This window comes from Barbus barbus (genome assembly GCF_936440315.1).
Source record: "Barbus barbus genome assembly, chromosome: 33".
Lineage (NCBI taxonomy): Eukaryota > Metazoa > Chordata > Actinopteri > Cypriniformes > Cyprinidae > Barbus > Barbus barbus.
This window is the reverse complement of record NC_136761.1, coordinates 7,223,867-7,243,255: the sequence shown is the minus strand read 5'-3', so window position 1 is coordinate 7,243,255 and position 19,389 is coordinate 7,223,867. Positions and strand designations below refer to the sequence as shown.

General features: G+C 38.1%; 2 protein-coding genes across 8 annotated transcripts in view; both read left to right on the top strand.

Annotated features, from left to right (window-relative positions):
• The window catches only part of LOC306853116 (syntaxin-3-like), a 29,755-nt gene extending 25,678 nt beyond the window's left edge, over positions 1-4,077 (top strand). The window contains exons 10-11 of the mRNA XM_079390309.1: positions 2,242-2,321; positions 3,416-4,077. Of these exons, the coding sequence (XP_079246435.1) occupies positions 2,242-2,319 (78 nt within the window). The 3' untranslated portion in view covers positions 2,320-2,321; positions 3,416-4,077. The remainder of the gene's footprint in view (positions 1-2,241; positions 2,322-3,415) is intronic.
• Positions 4,078-4,469: 392 nt separating this feature from the next.
• Positions 4,470-18,252, top strand: LOC306853618 (lysine-specific demethylase 2A-like). 7 transcript variants are annotated; one of them, XM_079391160.1, is made up of 23 exons: positions 4,470-4,669; positions 5,557-5,595; positions 6,255-6,393; positions 6,628-6,706; positions 6,793-6,839; positions 6,947-7,125; positions 7,465-7,571; positions 7,688-7,781; positions 9,062-9,215; positions 9,301-9,416; positions 9,499-9,625; positions 9,709-9,977; positions 10,072-10,149; positions 10,233-10,499; positions 11,281-11,418; positions 11,497-11,577; positions 11,729-11,992; positions 13,103-13,135; positions 13,286-14,175; positions 15,203-15,366; positions 15,449-15,595; positions 16,998-17,210; positions 17,305-18,252. In XM_079391160.1, the coding sequence occupies exons 2-23, from the start codon at positions 5,560-5,562 to the stop codon at positions 17,484-17,486; spliced, it is 3,804 nt and encodes a 1,267-aa protein (XP_079247286.1). In that variant the 5' UTR covers positions 4,470-4,669; positions 5,557-5,559; the 3' UTR covers positions 17,487-18,252. The 7 variants fall into 7 exon arrangements, with proteins under 7 accessions (XP_079247286.1, XP_079247287.1, XP_079247284.1 ...); XM_079391161.1 differs by having other exon boundaries at positions 4,484-4,669; positions 11,281-11,412; XM_079391158.1 differs by having other exon boundaries at positions 4,484-4,669; positions 11,281-11,412; positions 13,256-14,175.
• Positions 18,253-19,389: the final 1,137 nt, after the last annotated feature.

Below are 19,389 nucleotides of genomic sequence, written 5' to 3'. Positions count from 1 at the left end.
TTCAATAATGTATTCTCTAACGTAAGATATTTGTGATGTCTTGTGACATATTTGTATTTTTTTTGCCAGTGCAATTCTCCTGGAAGACATGCTGTATCAGTATCTGTGCATTATCAGTAATATTCTACACACTGTTTGGTGACAAGTCATTTCATGGCAGTAGGTCTGTTATATTGTTGACAATATTTGACCCTGGACCACAAAACCAGTTTTAAGTCGCTGGGGTACACACTTAAGAAAAATGGTTCTAAACAGTACCAGAAAAGAGTTCTTCGGCTTGCAGAACCCTTTTTAGTGCTAAACAGAACCTTTTTTATAGGGTTCCATACAGAACCATGCTTTGGAAATTCTATATAGGACCTTAATGGTGTTATAAATAAACTTTTAATGATAGTTTTTCATTAATATTAGTATGTCAATAATCATTAATATTAGTATTATTTATTAATATTGTTTTTTGACCCTCTTTCTGCCTGGTCTTATATCTTACCTATCTTATAATATACTTGTAATATCTTATAATATAAGTGTCTATTAGGGTTTTACATCAAATCAACAACAACAACGTCAATTTTTTTTTTTTTATTGACGTGAAATTATAGCAAAAATGACAACAGTTATCAGTAGAATACATGGAATAATGAATTACAATGGACAGTGAACATAAATAAATGCTTAAAAAAGTCAAACAAAATAGAACATAAAATAGCGTATTGAAGACCAAGCTCCAGTAAGATATCTTCACTATCCTCTATGATGCCTTTAAGTTAATCATCTGTAATTTGGTGTGATTGAATGGCAGTTTCTCTCTGCAGATGATGAGGTTGGAGCATCTGAAATGCAAAATTGAGTTTAGATATACAATGTGTCTCCTTGCATTTGTTTATGTGAAAACAATTGTTTATGAAGGCCAAAAGTAGTATGTGAGCACTTCCCAATGTCTCAATGTCAATAAAATGGATCATAAATTCAATATCTTTGTTTCTTAGTGAAGAAGAGGAGAATATATTTAACTGAATAGAGCTGGTCGCACGTACATGTTCTCTCAAACTAAAATGAGAAAAGACATAGAAAAACCAATTAGCATTTGAAAGTTATAATTTATAGACATTTTAAGAAAGTAATTATTTACGTTTTGAGAGTGTTGACAGTCTATGTAGTTGGATGGCTGAGCTCCAGAAAATCAGTAATGAAGCGCTTTGACAGTTATTTGACAAACAAAAGGGCAGGAACAAAGAACCCTAAACTCTAACAAAGAACCATCTTGGCATAAAAGAATGCTATGGTTCTAAATAAAACCATTACTGCATGTTTAGAGTGTATATTTGTAGCAATAGCCAAAAATACATTATATGGGTCAAAATTATTGATTTTTCTTTTATGCCAAAAATCATTAGGATATTAAGTAAAGATCATGTTCCATGAAGATATATTGTAAATTTCCTACTGTAAATATATCAAAACTTCATTTTTGATAAGTAATATGCATTGCTAAGAACTTAATTTGGACAACTTTAAAGGCGATTTTCTCAATATTTAGATTTTTTTGCTCCCTCAGATTCCAGATTTTCAAATAGTTGTATCTCGGCCAAATATTGTCAGATCCTAACAAACCATACATCAATGTAAAGATTATTTATTCAGCTTTCAGATGATGTATAAATCTCAATTTCGAAAAAATGACCTTTATGACTGGTTTTGTGGTCCAGGGTCAAATATAAGCTTTTATAATTTGTTTGGCCTTGAACTATCCATTACTGACTGACACAGAGAGGAAGTTAAAAAGCCTCAGTAAGAAGCTGGCAGGGCAGGTTTAGGCTCAGTTGAGTGACTGAAGTCATATTCTTTGCGCAAAAAGCAGAATCATGTTATTAGGAAGCACAGAAGAACTTCTTGTTAGGTTTGTGTTATGAATGTGACTCACTACACCTGATGGTAAGTGAGTACTTGCTCTCTTCAACACAAACACACACACACACACACACACACACACACACACACACAGAGGCCTTAAACCTAAACCTTTCCTTTGTCTTATTCCTCTTTCTACCTTCTGTCAGTTTAAAAGATTTGTGCATGATTTTTTTTTTTTTTATAAACTTTTTAAAAGACGTGATCTGCTGTGAGAACTTAGAACTTAGTGGCATGAATTTACTTCCCTTTTTATGTACTTTTTCCTATTCTTTTGTTCTCTCTATTATTTGTCTTTACTGTCTCATACATGTGTCTTTCTCTCTGTAGAAGAAAATGATGATCATGCTTTGCTGTGTGATTCTGGGGATTGTTGTCTTTTCTTACCTTTACAGCTTCTTTTCTTAATGGTAAGCATTCCAATTAGCATTCACATTAATAAGGGAGACTGGGGCAAGTTGTCACATGAAAATAGAAGATGTTGCGTCAACAGTCCAGTTTTATGAATGTGTGTTTTTCTCCACAAGTGTTGTGTATTTTAATTTTAATTTTATAATGATTTGGACACTGGACCACAAAACCAGTCTGTAGTAGCAATAGCAAACAGTACATTATATAAGTCAAAATTAAAGATTTTTCTTTTATGCCAAAAATCATTAGGATATTAAGTGAAGATCATGTTCCATGAAGATATATTGTAAATTTCCTACTGTAAATATATCAAAACTTCATTTTGATTAGTAATATGCATTGCTTAGAATTTCATTTGGACAACTTTAAAGGCGATTTTCTCAATATTTAGATTTTTTTTGCACCCTCAGATTTTCAAATAGTTGTATCTCAGCCAAATATTGTCCAGTCATAACAACCCATACATCAATGGAAAGCGCATTTCTTCAGCTTTCAGCTAAATCTCCAAAAATGGACCCTTATGACTGGTTTTGTGGTCCAGGGTCACATATGTGCATCAAAACAGTTATTTCTGTGCATCACTGTGAATGCCCAATTTTGAACCTTACTTTTTTATTATTAAAGGCTGCATTTATGTGATCCTGGAAAGGCTGAAAAATTAGATTTTTTATTATAATTAAAAATAATTTTCTTTTTTAATATATTTTAAAATGTAATTTATCACGTTGATGCACCGCTGAAGTTTCAGCATCCTTACTCCAGTCTTCAGTGTCACACAATCCTTCAGAAACCAGTCTAATATGCTGATTTGCTGCACAAGAAACATTTCTGATTATGAATTTATTCATTATGAATTTTGAAATGCTGTGCTGCATCATATTTTTGTTGTTGAAACCATCATACTTTTTTCTTTGATGAACAGAAAGGTCAGAAGAACAGAATTTATAAATCGTTTTTGATCAGTTGAATATGTCTTTGCTGAATAGAAGCATTAATTTATTAACAACAACAACAAAAAAACATCTTAACACCATCTGAATGTGTTAATAGTCCATGTGTGCGCTCATCTCATCTCACTTTTACTATCTTTCAGGGCTGAAGTGACCTGAAGACCACAGCTCCCCTTATCTCCTGTGTTTCAGAGCAGTGTAGTGTTTAACAATGACACAGTTTAAAATTAGGATAAAGGACTATCTGAGTACTAAATGCACATGTGGTGTTACTGAGCGCAACTGGTAATTATGTTGAGATGATGTTGGATTGCAAATTGTTCTTTTTTTCTGTTAAATGTTTTTTGTTTTTAATGTATATGTTAATATGGAACTATTATTCTGCTGTCTTGGCCAGGACTCCCTTGAAAAAGAGATTCTGAATCTCAATGGGATTATTTCCTGGTAAAATAAAGGTTAAATAAAAAAAAATTAATGCAGACAAACCCCTCACACACACACACACACACACACACACACACAGAGCACATGAGGGCCTCCTGCTGCACACACACATCTGTGTGGAGGGCTCTACTACAACATGAACAATTATTAAACAAAGCAGCCCGAGAGAGATAGATATTTTTTTTCTATTTCTGTTTAGTTTTTCCTCATAGTCATATGTCTTATGTACCTATATATTGTTTGTTTGTGTGTTTTGGTGTTGCTGTTTGTTTTTAACTAGTAAACGACACTCTTTTGAATGCTTCAATAAGGGATGGCTGTATTTCATGTGTTCTGTTAACTATCTATTAAAATGAGACTTAAGAAACGTGTTTTTGTTTTAATGTGCTTAATTCATATACTAAAAATACATTTTTAAATACATTTTGTTGGATGTGGATTTAATCTCCAGCAGCGACCAATCAGAGGCTTTTGACTTGTCCGTTGATAGGTTTATATTTCAACACAAATGTTCTTGCCAGCAATAGGCTGCCATAATGACCCGATTTTCACTCCGCAGCCAATAAACTGCTCGTTATCAGCAATAATACCAACATTTATTGGCTCGCGAAATATAATGAACGAGCAAGGGGCGTTAACAATCAGAAGCTGCCGCATGATTGGCATCCGTTTGACCCAATCATCTTTCGTCTAGTTTGCATTCCCGCTATCTCATTGGCTGTTTATTTAAGGGGCGTGTCATATGAGTAGCTAGTAGTGGAGTGTGTGTATCATGATAATCTGAAAATGGCGGATGAAAGCGGATTGATTTAACTTTATCGCACAAAAATAAGAATATCAAGTAAAGAACGACACAATTACACAGGATGAATTTGCAGTCCAACGGGAATTTTTAAGGCTATTTCCAGAGAGCGACTCGACGCTATCGACAGAAAGCGAAAGTAGAAGGCTAGGTATTGTTTAAAGGTCTTTTTTGTTTTGTTTCTAGCAGGCTAACGGGCTAGCGCGGGTTGTCAATGGCAATGCTAGTGAATTAGCTGGTTAGCCTCCACTGTCAGCGGCTTGACTTTGCTATTTTAAACCCACCATATGCTTTTCAGTAATAGAGCAGTTACTACTGAGCCTTGTGATGAAAATAAGCCCATTTTTAGGTTGAATTATATTAACATTACTGGTTCTCGGTCAGAAGTAGCGGAGCGTCCGCTCAAGCTAACCGCTTCAGAACTAGAGCAGCTTCAACTGCAATAAATGTCAGTTATCTGTCACAGCTCTTCGCTGTTTATTTACTTCACTAGTTGCAGATAAAAATATTCGATAGCTTGGCTTTTAAAATATGTTGTTTTGATTTATTACCTGGGGAGTGGGAGCATTTAAACGGGCTCTGTTGTCTGATCGTACTGCTGGTTTATATAATGAGTGTGTCTCAAAGCCTAGTGAGCCTCCTACCAAGACAGCATTTAACTCCCTCCTAATGCACAGACTGCTGTTAGCTAGGCAGCTCAAGGGGGTTTGTGACACATGAACCGGTTGCACCCGATTTCAGTCTGCAGCTGCAGTTAATATCTTTTATGATTCGTATGAAATGTAGTGTCTTGATAACTACATTTTCTGTGGAGCATTGTTTAACGCATATTTAACGTATGAGAGGTAGGTAATCAATTGGTACTTTAAAGTTAAGTCGTTTTTCATGAAGGTTGGTGATTTGTTTGGTATTATTCCTGTGATTCAAGTTGGTTTCAGCTCTGTTGATTCATTAATGCAGTTATGCTCGCTGCACCTGATGTAATTTATTACAGCGTCTGCAAGAAACGTTTGCAATTTATCCTTTCATTTTTTTCAGAGCATGGAAGAGGAGAGTTCCCGTTATAGCAAACGCCTGGTAAGTTTCTCATTTACTCAACAGCTATTATGTGCACTAAATTGCTGTCTGGGGAACGTTTGTTTGTAGTTTTAACCGAGCTGTAACGGCGTTATACCGTCGACAGCTGGCGCTCTAGGCCTGGCTTCACACCCGAGGGGTTTGTTGATATTACAGTGAACACACGCCTGAGGGAAGAGACTGTCAAAACCTCTTTCTCATGTGTTTACACTGCCTTATCACATAGACTGTGCCACAGCAGCAGTAAAATAATAAATGGGTTTCTTTAATATTTACTTTAAATGGGGATCCACCCTTTCTAATGTTCACTTGGGCCAGAAAGCTATGGTGGAGCATTTGAAACTAAAGATAAGGAAAGTTTGGATGAACATACATCCTCTTTTTCCTGCACATGTCCTGGCTGGGATTTCTAAATTGCCTAAAATGCACAGAAAAAGAGGATGTATGGTCAACCTTGGATTTTTTTTTTTTGTGGGAAAATGCTGGTGAGTTTGAATTTGGTTTTGTGAAAATATGAAATATGAGTTTACCATTGATCTGTAAATGTTTAAGTCAAAGTGTGTCGTAGTAAAAAAAAATATTGTATTAATGCGAATCAGGATTTGTTTGTTAATCTGAGTATTGTTTCTTCATCGTTTTATTTGGTATTCTGTGTTCAGCGGACTGGCACGCGACGGCGTTACCAAGATGATGGCATTTCAGACGATGAAATCGAAGGGAAGAGGTCCTTTGACCTTGAAGAGAAACTCCAAAGTGACCGATTCAACTCGGATCTTGTCAAAATTATGGATGGGAAAGGTGTGTGCTAAACTTTGTATGTTGTTTAGATCCTGCACTGACGTATGGTGAGCTCCGTGCTGAGTTTCAGTTCCTCTTATCCTAGCTAACCCGTATTGAGAGTTTTCTTTGCCACTGCCAACTATGATTTGGTTATGAAGCAGCATGATCTGTTAAGCTGCTTTGAAATATGTAGCATTGTAAAAACTTGCATATTTGGAGATCCATGTTAACCGTGTATGGTGTTCTTTGCAGACTTCACCTTGGAATACATCCAACGGGAGGGACTCCGGGACCCCATTATCTTCAAGAAAGCAGATGGTCTTGGCATAAAGTATGGCTTATTTCTTCATGCCTGTGCTTGTATTCCCTGAACTCATTTGAAACTTATCAGCTCTTTATATTATCTGTCTTTTGTAGGATGCCTGACCCAGACTTTAGTGTGAGTGATGTGAAATTGTTTGTGGGTAAGAACAGAAGTTTTTGTTCCTCTATCTCTCTCTCATGCCTTCTCTTAAATCTTTATTATCCGTGACGCCTGCTAATGTTCCCTCCCCTTCCTTTACTCTGATAGGCAGTCGCAGGATGGTTGACGTGATGGATGTGACCACTCAAAAAGGCATTGAGATGTCAATGGGGCAGTGGAGGAGATACTATGAGACGCCGCCGTCTGAACGTGAAAAACTGTACAATGTGATCAGCCTGGAGTTCAGTCACACAAAACTAGAACATCTAGTCAAGAGACCCACCTCGGTATGTGCACACGCAATTATTGTCAACTGATTTTTTTTGCGAAATACCTGTGCTGATGGCACTATTGAATATTGGGGGGGGGGGGGGTATATCAAATAATAGTAATACTAATACAATAATGCAATTAAATTATTAAAAATAATAATAAATGATTAAAATATCAAAGAAGCCTAATATAGGATGCAATAAAAACAGATGAAGCATTATTGAAGCAAATTGTATGATTGTTGTTGTTAGTTGTCTTGTCAGGAAAATACATTTTCAGTTGAGCTAAAAAAAAAAACATTCATAGCTTTTTGTGTGCAAAACAGTTTATGTCTTGGCTTGTGTTTTCATTAGGTTGATATGATCGACTGGGTGGACAACATGTGGCCACGGCATCTTAAAGAAAGTCAGAGAGACTCAACCAATGCCATTATAGACATGCAGTACCCTAAAGTACAGAAGTAAGTTGTTCTGTTTTGTTCAGTCATACAATTTTATTTAAACCTTTTTGTTTGAACGCTAGGGCAACATAAACTTGGTTTATGAAGGTTGATCATACCAGCCATGTGTTTTTCAGGTATTGTCTGATGAGTGTCGAGGGATGCTTCACAGATTTCCACATAGACTTTGGTGGCACATCAGTCTGGTATCACATCCTCAGGGGAAGGAAGGTGAGTGCTTTCTTAAAGGTACAAAACTGTGTTGTTTGCTGACAAAGAGGCTGAGTTCAGAATGAAATACTTGCTACTATACTACTATATATACTGTGTACTTCCAACTTCAACAGAAATAGTATTTGAAACGGAATGCATAATGCAGTACTAAACACTTCAAATAGTGTTATTCTTCTATGTGATTTCAACAAGTTGCATGTTTAATTTGGTGCTAATTCATGGAGTGCCGTCTAATTGTCGTGGGAAATATTTAGCAAATTAATCCAATTTAGTCTAAAATGTCTTAACATTGTCTATTCTAATTAAATAAGTCATGAAAGCTATCATGACTGTAACTACTTTGAGTTCAGCTGTCATGCTGGAAATAAAAGGTCAGTCACATTGCACTGTGGGATATGTTATTGCATGCAGTGTTTTCTGTTGTATACTGCATATTTTGGCAATATAGTGGGCCATCCAGGTATTGCTGCTTATAGACAATATTATGTGCAGTTTAAATTCTATATACTGCAGAAAAAATATTGGTATAGTATAGCTATTCCGAACATACACTACCGTTGAGAAGTTTTCTGTTGGGGAATGTTTTTTTTTTTTTAATGTTTAAGTCTCTTCTGCTCAGCAAGGCTGTATTAATTTGATCAAAAATACTGTAGAAACAGTAATATTGTGAAATATTATTACAGTTCAAAATGAACGTTCCTATTTGGGTATATTTTAAAATGTATTTTATTCCTGTGATCAAAGCTGTATTTTTAGCATCATTACTGCAGTCTTCAGTGTCACATGATCCTTCAGAAATCATTCTAGTATGCTGATTTGCTGCTCAAGAAACATGTATGATTATCAATTGAAAACAGTTGTGCTGCTCCATATTTTTTAGAAACACATTTTTTCATGATTCAGAAGAGCAGCATTTGTTTTGTAAGAAATCTTTGTAACATTATAAATGTCTTTTCTGTCATTTTTTTCTTCTGTCAATTTAAAGTGTCCTTGCTGAATAAGTATTCGATTCTTTAAAAAAAAAAAAAAATTGTATCGACCTCAAACTTTTGACCAGTAGCATAGTTAGAGATTTGTGCTTTCTTAGTACTTCAAACCATTAAATGTGCGAGAATCGTCTTTCTCCGCTCTAATTGCTGTCGGGTTCTTTGATGCTTTTGGATCAGCCTCTTGTTCTCCATAAATGCGGCATTTATACATTTTTCAAACCTATGTGTCAGTCAGTCTGGTGTTTCATAATTGCCTGTCCTTACTGGCTTTGTTCTGAATGATCTCAGGTGTTCTGGCTGATCCCACCCACACCTCAGAACCTAGAGCTCTATGAGAACTGGGTGTTGTCAGGGAAACAGGGTGACATCTTTCTCGGCGATAAAGCCTCGATGTGCCAACGGATTGAACTGAAGCAAGGCTACACATTCATGATCCCCTCAGGTACACATGCTTATCATACATTAAATGTTTCAGGTAAGAATCTCCCAGGTTTTCTTGGACCAAACCACTGTGTCTGTGTGTGTAGGGTGGATCCATGCAGTTTACACTCCAATGGATACTCTGGTGTTTGGGGGAAACTTTCTGCACAGCTTTAACATTCCCATGCAGCTCAACATTTTCAACATTGAAGACCGTACACGGGTGAGCACTCAAACAAGCACTCGATTATTCCTTTGCCCATTTGTGAACTTTTTCTGACTGTCTCTGTGGTTTATCCATGCAGGTCCCTGCTAAGTTCCGCTACCCTTTCTACTTTGAGATGTGCTGGTATGTGTTGGAGCGTTACTTGTACTGTCTGACCAACACATCTCACCTGACACCTGAGTTCCAGAAGCACTCACTGGGCATTGGTCAGTGCACAAACCATAAATGTGTACAGTAACATATCAATACAACCGTAATTACATTGGCACATCTGTTCTGTGCTTCACAGGGCTAAAGAAGGAGGATGTGATTAAACAAGGAGGCTTTAATGGTCAAGAAGAAAATGTAATGAAAGAGGAGGAGGAGGAGGAGATGGTGACGGAGGAGCCAGAGGAAGAGGCAGCATCTCCTGCTCGTCCAGGGGTGAAAGTTCACCTGACGCCCTTTGAGCTGGAAGGGCTTTGGGAATTACTGCACAAGTTGGAGGAATTGCCAGCACACAAGAAATGTGTTCCATCAGGCATCAGAAACGCCCCAGCACTGCTCAGTGACATACGGGTGTGAACATAACACCATGTGGCCACATAAATATAGTTGTTGTTGTTCTTTTGGGAACATAAGCTCATTTCTCTTTTTCTTTCTGTCCCAACAGAAGCTGCTGGAGGAACATGCCAATGATAACCCCAAACTGTCTTACACTGGAAAACCAATCGTCAAATGGCCCAAAAGGGTAGGTTATACACTATGACCACTGTTCATACAGCATGTACAGATGTAGTGAGTTGAAGTAAAAATGTGTCTGCTTCTGTCTAGCCCTCGTGGTATGAGCCGCCGCCGGCGCCTCTGTCTATGCTGTACCGCCCGCGTGCTCCCGGCTCAGGCCCCATCTTGCCGCCGGTTCCTCGACCCGTAAAGCCGTCTTCCTCCATCTCGGCTCTGAGACGCAGACGTGTGCGCTGCAAACGCTGCGAGGCCTGTCTGCGCACCGAGTGTGGCGACTGCAACTACTGTCGGGACATGAGGAAGTTTGGAGGACCAGGCAGACTCAAGAAGAGCTGTGTTCTCCGTCAGTGTCTTGCAGTGAGTATCTGTGTTCAGTGTTAATGTCATCAGTGAAATTACTGATAGAAAGGCTTTTAGTTTTTTTTAGTGTTAGAAAATTTGGTCAAAGTTTTGTCCATTACATTTACGCTACCTTTCAAAAGTGTGGGGTCCGTAAGATATTTTCAATAGATTTTTTAATCTATTGAAAAGTATCAGTAATGGCATTTATTGTCAAAGATTACTATTTCAAATAAATGGTGTTCTTTTGAACTTTTTATTTATCAAAGAATCCTGAAAAAATGTGTCACTGTTTCCATAAATATTAAGCCGTACAATTGTTTTTAGCTTTGATAATAAAAAATCAGCAGCAAATCAGGGTATTTGAATGATTTCTGAAGGAAATCATGTGGCACCGATGACTGAAGACTTAATACTAGAAATAATATTCAAATGTAGCATATTAAAATGGAAAACTGTTATTTTAAATGGTAATAATATTTCATAACATTAGTATTTTTACTGTGTGTGTTTTTTAATCAAATAAATGCAGCCTGAATTTAGCATAAGAGACCTTATTTCAAAAACAAATGTATCATCCCCAACATTTTTTGAATGGTATAGTGTGTGTATATATATAAAAAATTGACTTATTAATGAATGAATGATTACAGTTTGATTAATGTTGTCTAAAGGAAAGGATTGTCAAGAAAAACTAAGACAAAACTAAAACAAAAAAATATAAATTGCGTAAAAATGAACTCTGTACACTGTGCTATGTTAGAGAGTGTTGTGTCTCACACTCGTGTTGTGTTTCTAGCCGGCTCTACCTCTTACTGCAGTATGTGCCATATGTAAGGAAGGCTATCAGGAGTCTGAAGACTCCGAGTCCGTCCAAACACTCATGGAATGCTCCGAATGCGCTCAGATCACTCATCCAGAATGTATAAAGGTACATGTACGTGTCTGTCCCACATCTTGTTTGTATGGAATTAGCTGTTATATGTACTGTGTTAATACCACGTGTATATTGCAGGTGCCCGGTGAGGGTATTATTAATAAGGATCTTCCCAGTTGTTGGGAATGTCCAAAATGTGTCCAGGGCAAGAAAACAGAGGTATGTTTTCTGCTTTTGCCATCTGTCTTTTTCTCTTTTTTTTGCAACAAGTCAACCTGTTTAAACAGGCCTTTGCTTGACTTACTCTTTAGATGATAATTGGATCTGAAGACTAATTGTGTAATTTGTATTTGTTTTTTTTCCCCTGAAGTCTTCCAGTAGTAGTGAGGAGGAGACAGACAGCAGCGTGTCTAACGGCAGTCGCTTGTCTGGTCCTCCAGCTAAGCGGGCATACAGAGAGGGGATTGGGGTGGGGGGTCTGCGTATAGGGCGCAGAGGTCGCCGGCCCCTCTCCCCCCCATCCCTGCCTCTGACCCGCTCCAGACGACAGCCGCCCCCTTCCCAGAGACTCCTGCTGCAGCACCAGCAGAACAGGAGGAGAGCAGGAGCGCTGGAGTTACAGCTCAGGAAAAGGGTAAGTATGCAAACAGGTGCACATACAGTACATGTGTTTTACAGATATGATGTTGCTTTCCATTCATTATATTTACATTTGTTGGACAACATGTTTGACAACCTTATAATCAAAAGTTGAAGAGACCAACTCCAAACCTTTGAATGATAATGTAAGGTTTTTTAAATGTGTTAGAAAGAAGTCTCTTATGCACATCAAGGCTGCATTTATTTGATCGAAAGTACTGTAAATCAATTAAATATTATCACAATATAAAATAATTGTTTTCTATTTAAATATATTATAAAGTCATTTTTTCCTGTGATTCAAAGCTGAGTTTTTAGCATCATTACTCTAGTCTTCAGTGTCACATGATCCTTCAGAAATCATTCTAATATGCTGATTTGCTCCTAAAGGAACAATTCCAGTTATTATAAATGTTAAAACCATTGTGCTGCATATTTTATGGAAACTTTAATACATATTTTTCAGGATTGTTTGGATGAATAGAAAGTTTGAAAGGAGATAATTTATTTGAAATGTAAAACTTTTGTACGATTATAGATATTTACGGTTACTTTTGATTTGATTTAATGCATCCTTGCTGAATCAAAATATTAATTTAAAAATTAAAAGGAAAACATACTAGAACACAGTATGAGAACCGACAGCATTATTATAGACAGTCAAAAATGAAAGGCACTTTTTCAAAACTACAAGCTCCAATCTCATTGGCTTACTTCACATAGTTTCTGGGAATTTATTTTATTGTATATTATATTCAATTTAAGTAGTAATATTTTCCAAAGACTAATAAATACATTTCTAATAAATATATTCATATTTATTAGAAATATATATATAAAAAAAAGCCTTGTGGCCAAACAACAAGATATCAAGTACACCTGTATATTTAGGGTCTTTTGCTTTTTACCTCTTCTAACTTAAATCTGTTTTCAGATTTACTTGCCCATTAATTTCACGTAAAACATAAATGACTCTGGTTGGCCTGACGCTTCCTTCTTGTCTCAAGTGGCCAGTGCCAAATTAAGTTGCAATGTGAATCAGGCTTTATGGTGATTGTCAAACCCTGCATGTAATGCATGTTTGATTTCTTATTGTCTTTTGCAGATAAAATTAGAAAGGAACAAAATCCTCCAGTCGGTGAGTGTTTTGAGCCTATAACATTTGCTTCCCTCATCGCAGCGCATCTAATCCTGCTTTTACCATTCTCACACGCTCTCGGCTGTGCTTTCGTTCTCTCTATTTCTGTCTGTCTCTCAGACCCGCTCGTCTGTCTCTCTTTCTCCAAAGCTCCTGCGTCAGCGGAGTCTGGAGAGAGGGGGCGTAGTCAGAGCGGTACCCGGACGGAGCATTTCCCGTGGCCGAGGGATGTCCTCCTGTCGTGGAAGAGGGGTACGACTCCGAGGCGGTGGCCGAGGGGGAGGCCTGAGAGAAAGAATGGAGATGGAGATTGAAAGAGATGACTCTGTGGAAGAAGAACAGGAGGAGAGGAAAGAGAACGGACAGTATAATGGTAAAGAGAACCGTCCTCAGAGACGAGGGGGTAAAGCTGGTGAAGACGAGAACGGAGAAAGTCATCGAAACGGAGAGAGCGAGGGGAGCAGTGAGGGAGGAGAGGCGACTCCATCTGACACTTCTGTGGTGCTAAATGATGATGTCAGAGGCCAGGGGTCCTGCGTCACAGTGACGTTACAGCCATCGAGGGGTCGGCGCGACCCTAGCGCCATTGTTCCCAAATTGGAAGCCAACTTGTCTTCTAGAAGCCTTCCGCAAAACCACAAAGCCCTGCTCCGTCCCCCACTGCGAAACGGCACCCCTCGCTCAGACGGTCCTCATTCACCTGCAGACAGATTGCACGTAAACAAATCACATGCTCTTTCATCATCACCACACACTCTGACCAGAAGCGCATCCAAACACTCCCACATGGTGCGGAGTCTGAGATCAAACTTTAAAGATTCCCCTCACCGGCTGACTCGAGAGAGAATTGGGAAAAAGATTCGATCGGAAAAGGCGAAATCCTCAGACTCTTGCCCCAGTTCCACCTTGCGGCCCTCGACGGAGCAGAACGGAGGGAATGAGCCAGGCTGGGAGAGAGAGGTTTGGGTGTCCGTGTTCCGCTACTTGACCCGTGCAGAGCTGTGTGTTTGCATGGCTGTTTGCAAGAATTGGTACAAATGGTGAGTACACAATTACCACATTATTATTATTATTGTTGTTGTTGTTGTTGTTTTTAATTCTTTTCATAAATGTATTGTGTATGCTGTACTTATTTGTATATTGTGCATATTTTTAAAATAAATAATAGCTATTGTAATTTCACTGTTAAAAAATGCTATTTAATGGAGGATCTTTTGATTTTTGCCAGGACTATCTGTATTGCATATATTTCTCCAATGGAAAAAACAAACAAAACCTTTTTAAACATGTTTACAGTACAACTGTAAAATGACGGTACTAATAAATATGGCTGTCTTTATTTTTTAACATTAAGCCATCAAGCAATTATTTTGGCGGAAAAATGCAAGGAACCCTTAAAGCTTCTCTTTACATTGATAATGGGCAGTTTATGTTTATCATTACAATTTTGGGAAAATGGTTGCTGCATTTTCAAGTGCACATAAACTGATGCAGAGATGGGAGTATGTGTAGAGCAGCCATTAAAGTGAACCGAGCCACTCTGATGCTAAAAACACTGACTCGTGTGTAAATAAACACAGTGCCACGCTTCACTCTGAAACATGCAGTGAATATATTATTTTAAGTCACAACCATAGCAATTAAATAATTAGGCTATTTGATCTTTTTCGTATTACTTGTGCAGCCCTAAAATACTTTTCTGCAAAAAATCTGACCTTAACATGTTGCTAAGATAACAGCATGCCACTCTAATCATAAACATACTGCATACACATTGTGTAAATTAGTCATCAATATCTTTCGGCATTGCATGAAATGTTTATTTATAATCAACATTTCCCTCTCTTTATTGGCCATCTTTGATTTTTGATGCAATGCATTCTGGAATTACTTTCATCATGAAGTATACACTTTATGCTGCATCAGAATTTTACCCAAACAAGATACCTTGCCCATGATGCCTTTAAATGTTGCCTGTGAAGGCAGCTCACTAGTCTTTGGAACAGAGCAAAGTTGTGTGTGTGTGTGTGTGTGTGTGTGTGTTCTAATACAGTGGTGTGATTATAGGGGCTGTGACAAGCGTTTATGGACACGGATCAGTCTGAGCCGCTGCCGCTCTATAAATCCTCAGGCCCTCACGGGCATCATCAAACGGCAGCCTGTCACCCTGGACCTCTCCTGGGCCAACATCTCCAAGAAGCAGCTCAGCTGGCTCATCAACCGCCTGCCAGGTGCCTATTCTCACATCACCACTACATCTGTTTTTATACACTGTACATTTTATGATGTGACTCACAGGCAGCTCTCTCACAGGCCTTAAAGATCTGGTGCTATCAGGGTGTAATTGGGTGTCGGTCTCAGCACTGAGCTCTCCAAGCTGTCCTTTACTACGCTCTTTAGACCTGAGCAGGGCCGATGGCATCAAAGATGCACAAATCAGGGAGCTGCTGAACCCACCAGGTAATCCCAAAGGCCCCCTTCACACTAAGGACGATAACGATAAAGATATTGTTCGCTGGTGTGGATGCTAATATTATGTTTATAGTTATTATTCTTGCTGTGAACGGGACTTAAAACAGCTCAACTGTTATTTATTGCTATTTCCTATATTACATGAAACTAGGGGTGTGCTATATTGACAAAAATATTTCAGTATTTTCTGGGATTTTGATGATAATGATAATTAGACAGTATTTAGCAGAGTGTGTTTTTGTGCTGGTGCCATGGCTGGTTTAGGCCTGTCATGAACAGCTGACTGCCAAAGCTTGTCATTATGTGCAGTGGTCAGTTCACAGCAGTATTTCAAATTTCCACTACAAGGCACTTTTTGTCCCCTAAACTAATTTCAAAGGACATTTTTACCTTTTTTATGGGCATTTTTTTAAAATACTTTATTACATGCATGTATCATCTTTTGTCAAATTGTTACTTTTAACAATCATTTCAATTAGAATAAGACACTGTTACAAATAAAACACAGTCTCATGTCTCTCATGGGATGAAGAGGAGTAAGTAAGTAGTAAGTACAAATAAAATGAAATCAACAAAATTAATCTTTGCACTCCAGCGGTGACACAGAAGGTGCATCTGGAAATGTATTTATTTACACAGACTCTTTGGTGCAGCTCAAAAGTAGGTTGCATGCATTTGCAACTGCGTTTTTAAAAAATGTAATATTTAATTATGAAATGGTTTTAAGAAAATTAATACTTTAAGAATGAAACAAACCACTAGTGGGTGGTGGCAAGTCACTGTCTTTAAGGAATAGTTCACCCAAAAAAGGAAATTGAGAATTTACTCCCTCTCAGGCCATCCAAGATGTAGATAAGTTTGTTTCTTCATGGTAACAGAACTGGAGAAATTTAGCACTACACCACTATTTCACCAATGGATCCTCTGCAGTGAACGGGTGCCGTCAGAATGAGAGGCCAAACAGCTGATTAAAAACATCACAGTAATCCACAGGACTCCAGTCCATCAATTTATGTCTTGTGAAGTGAAAAGCTAAATGCTTTGTGAAATTTCTCAAAATCTGTTCCAATGAAGAAACAAACTCAGCTGGAATGGACAGAGGGTGAGTAAATTTCAGCAAATTTTCATTTTTGGATGAACTTTTTTTTTTTTTTTTTTTTTTTTTTTTTAGTAATTTGTTCATATCATTCATTCAGCTGGCTGATTCATTTGAATCATTTGTTAAATTGATTTGTTCAGATTCATTCACTAATGAAGCACCCCAATGTTGCTTGGAGATGACACAAAAGCTCAAGAAAGCTTGTAATTTTTAATGATGTGCAAACTGAAATTATGGTAAGCGATGCATATCGCAGACCCCTGCTTGAAACCCATGTGTATGTGTCCATAGGCAGTGACAACCGTTCCCAGATGAAGAACATGCAGTGCTTGTGGCTGTGCGGTCTGGAGGTGACTGAAGCCACGCTGAGGCTGATCATCAGACACATGCCTCTGCTCACTCGTCTGGAGCTCTCGAGTTGTCCCATCACAGATGGTGCTCTCAACCTCCTCAGCGCCGTGGGCTCCTCCACACGCAACACGCTCACACACCTCAACTTAGCAGGTGCGCAAACACACACCAACCCGTTTACAGTTCTCAACTGAGTCGTCAAACATTAAACATGAATGAAAAAACCTTCCCTGTTTGACGTTATCAGGTTGCTGCCGCCTGACAGACCGGTGTCTGGTGTACCTGCGGCGCTTGTCCTGTCTCTCCGTACTGGACCTGCGCGGCTGCAAAGGGGTCTCGCGGCAGGCATGTGAAAGCTTTATCTCCGAGCTGTCTGTCAATGCCCTCTACTGCCTATCAGATGACAAGCTCATCCAGAGGATATCGTAAAACCTGCCCTCCTCAGGGAGAGAGAGACTTTGTGAATATTTGTGTGACTGAGAAGGAACACAGTCTGCCTGTCTGTATGTATGTATGTGTGTGTGATGGCTTCTGTAGGTCTGTAGGGAGGCTTTGTTTTTACAGAGGACTGGGTTTCATGTATAGCGGCTTAGGAGGGAGGAGCTCAAAGCATCCAGGGTGGGGCTTATGTATAAATAGTTCTGGGTGATGAGTATCCTTTTGTAGTTAACTATTTCCCTTTGTTCTGTGTACACCCAAACACTGCAATTGGCAATCAAATCGGTTCTCAGGCCTGTCATGCCATGGACTCTTCTATTAAAGAGATCAACAGGTGCTATTCCTTTACAGTTTGATTTCTATTTCAGAGCAGCTTTCTGTCTGCCTTTAAAAACCTTCGCTTCTACTGTTGAACGATACTCTAATCCATTGTCCAGATCCTGTCATCTTGACGCAGATCCATTTATCCTCAGCAGTGTGGAGGTATTGCATTGCATTTTTTTTTCCCCTCCCACTCACCCCCTTAAATATCATTTTACTTGAGGAATACCTTTTTGTTCTTAAGTCCTCTCCCTCCTTAATACCTGAGAGTATAGAGATATATAAATATATAAACACCCTTGTGTAAATGTATTCCTCTCCTGTAGTACGACAGAAAGAAATCTGTAGCATTATAATTATTTTCAGAAGCTTTTTCACTTTTTTTTTTTTTTTTTTTTTTTTCCAAGAAAATAAAAATGATACAAATGTGAGCTCGAATTGATTTGAATTAATTGGAGATACTGAAATCTGAAGTTGTTTTGTTGAAAACGTTTACAATGTTTTTGCTTTGTTAACTGATTAGCTAAATGCTGTGCGACTGGTTTAGATGACTTGCAACACTGGATATAAATGAATGTGTGCAATGGCTATTAAGACCTAGCTGCCCTGTGTAGTCATATAATGCATATGATAATTTATTTCATTATAGAATTTTGGCAGCCAGTCCTTTAGCGAACAAATGTCTTCATTCAACCATCAACGGGTAAAAAGATTATGGTTTTTATTATTTCTGCCTAGTGTAAAAATCTGATTTCAGAAGACTTTCTAAACTCAGTAGATCCTAGTCTGATCTCAAAATAGTTGATAAATTTAGCAATATGCCATTCAGATTCTGTCTGGTTTTAAATGAGTTTGTAGATTCAGGACACAATGTTGTCTGATCTCAGATGAGTGTATAAACTCAGCACATGATCCTGTCTTTTACAGGGATTTTTAAGAAATCCCTGTCTGATGTTATTTGGTCTGGGATAAATATCTGCTTCGTGATGCCGTCTGATTTCAGATCAGACCTGATTTATAAACTGGTCAAATGCGAAGTTCATTAGTACAACCTGTCTATTTTATGGTGGTTTTATAAATTCAAAACATTCTGGTCTGCTGCGATCTGATATCAAATGTTCATAAATTCAGCGACATGCCATTCTGTATCTGGTCTTAAATGAGTTTATACATTCAAGACACGATGCCATCTAATCTCAGATGAGTTTAGAAATTTAGCACATGATCCTGTCTGATCTCATAAGGGTTTCCCGTGTCTGTCTTAATGTTATTTGATCTCAGATCAATTCTGTTTCTGGTGCTAAATTCTAGTGCATGACGCTGGTTCGTCTCAGACGAGTTTATAAATTGTGATCGTGATGCTGTGTGGTTTCAGACATGTAGAATACAAGGCTGTCTGATCTCAGCTGAGTGTATAAATTCACATGATCCTGTCTGATCTCAAAGGTTTATGAATTCACATCCCGGTCTGATGTTATTAAATGTCAGATAAATGTTTCTGATGCTGTTAAGTTTAAAAATTCAGCTTGATGCTGTCTCATATCAAATTTATAAACTGCACTCTAAATGTCAG

What these genes read in the sequence shown, in the direction of transcription:
- LOC306853618 (XM_079391155.1), top strand. Translation starts at nt 6,036, where the DNA reads ATGTATGGTCAACCTTGGATTTTTTTTTTTTGTGGGAAAATGCTG. An exon ending in TTTTTTGTGGGAAAATGCTG is followed by an intron (nt 6,081 to 6,254) that starts GTGAGTTTGAAT and finishes TTCTGTGTTCAG; the next exon opens with CGGACTGGCACGCGACGGCG. An exon ending in ACATCCTCAGGGGAAGGAAG is followed by an intron (nt 7,782 to 9,061) that starts GTGAGTGCTTTC and finishes GAATGATCTCAG; the next exon opens with GTGTTCTGGCTGATCCCACC.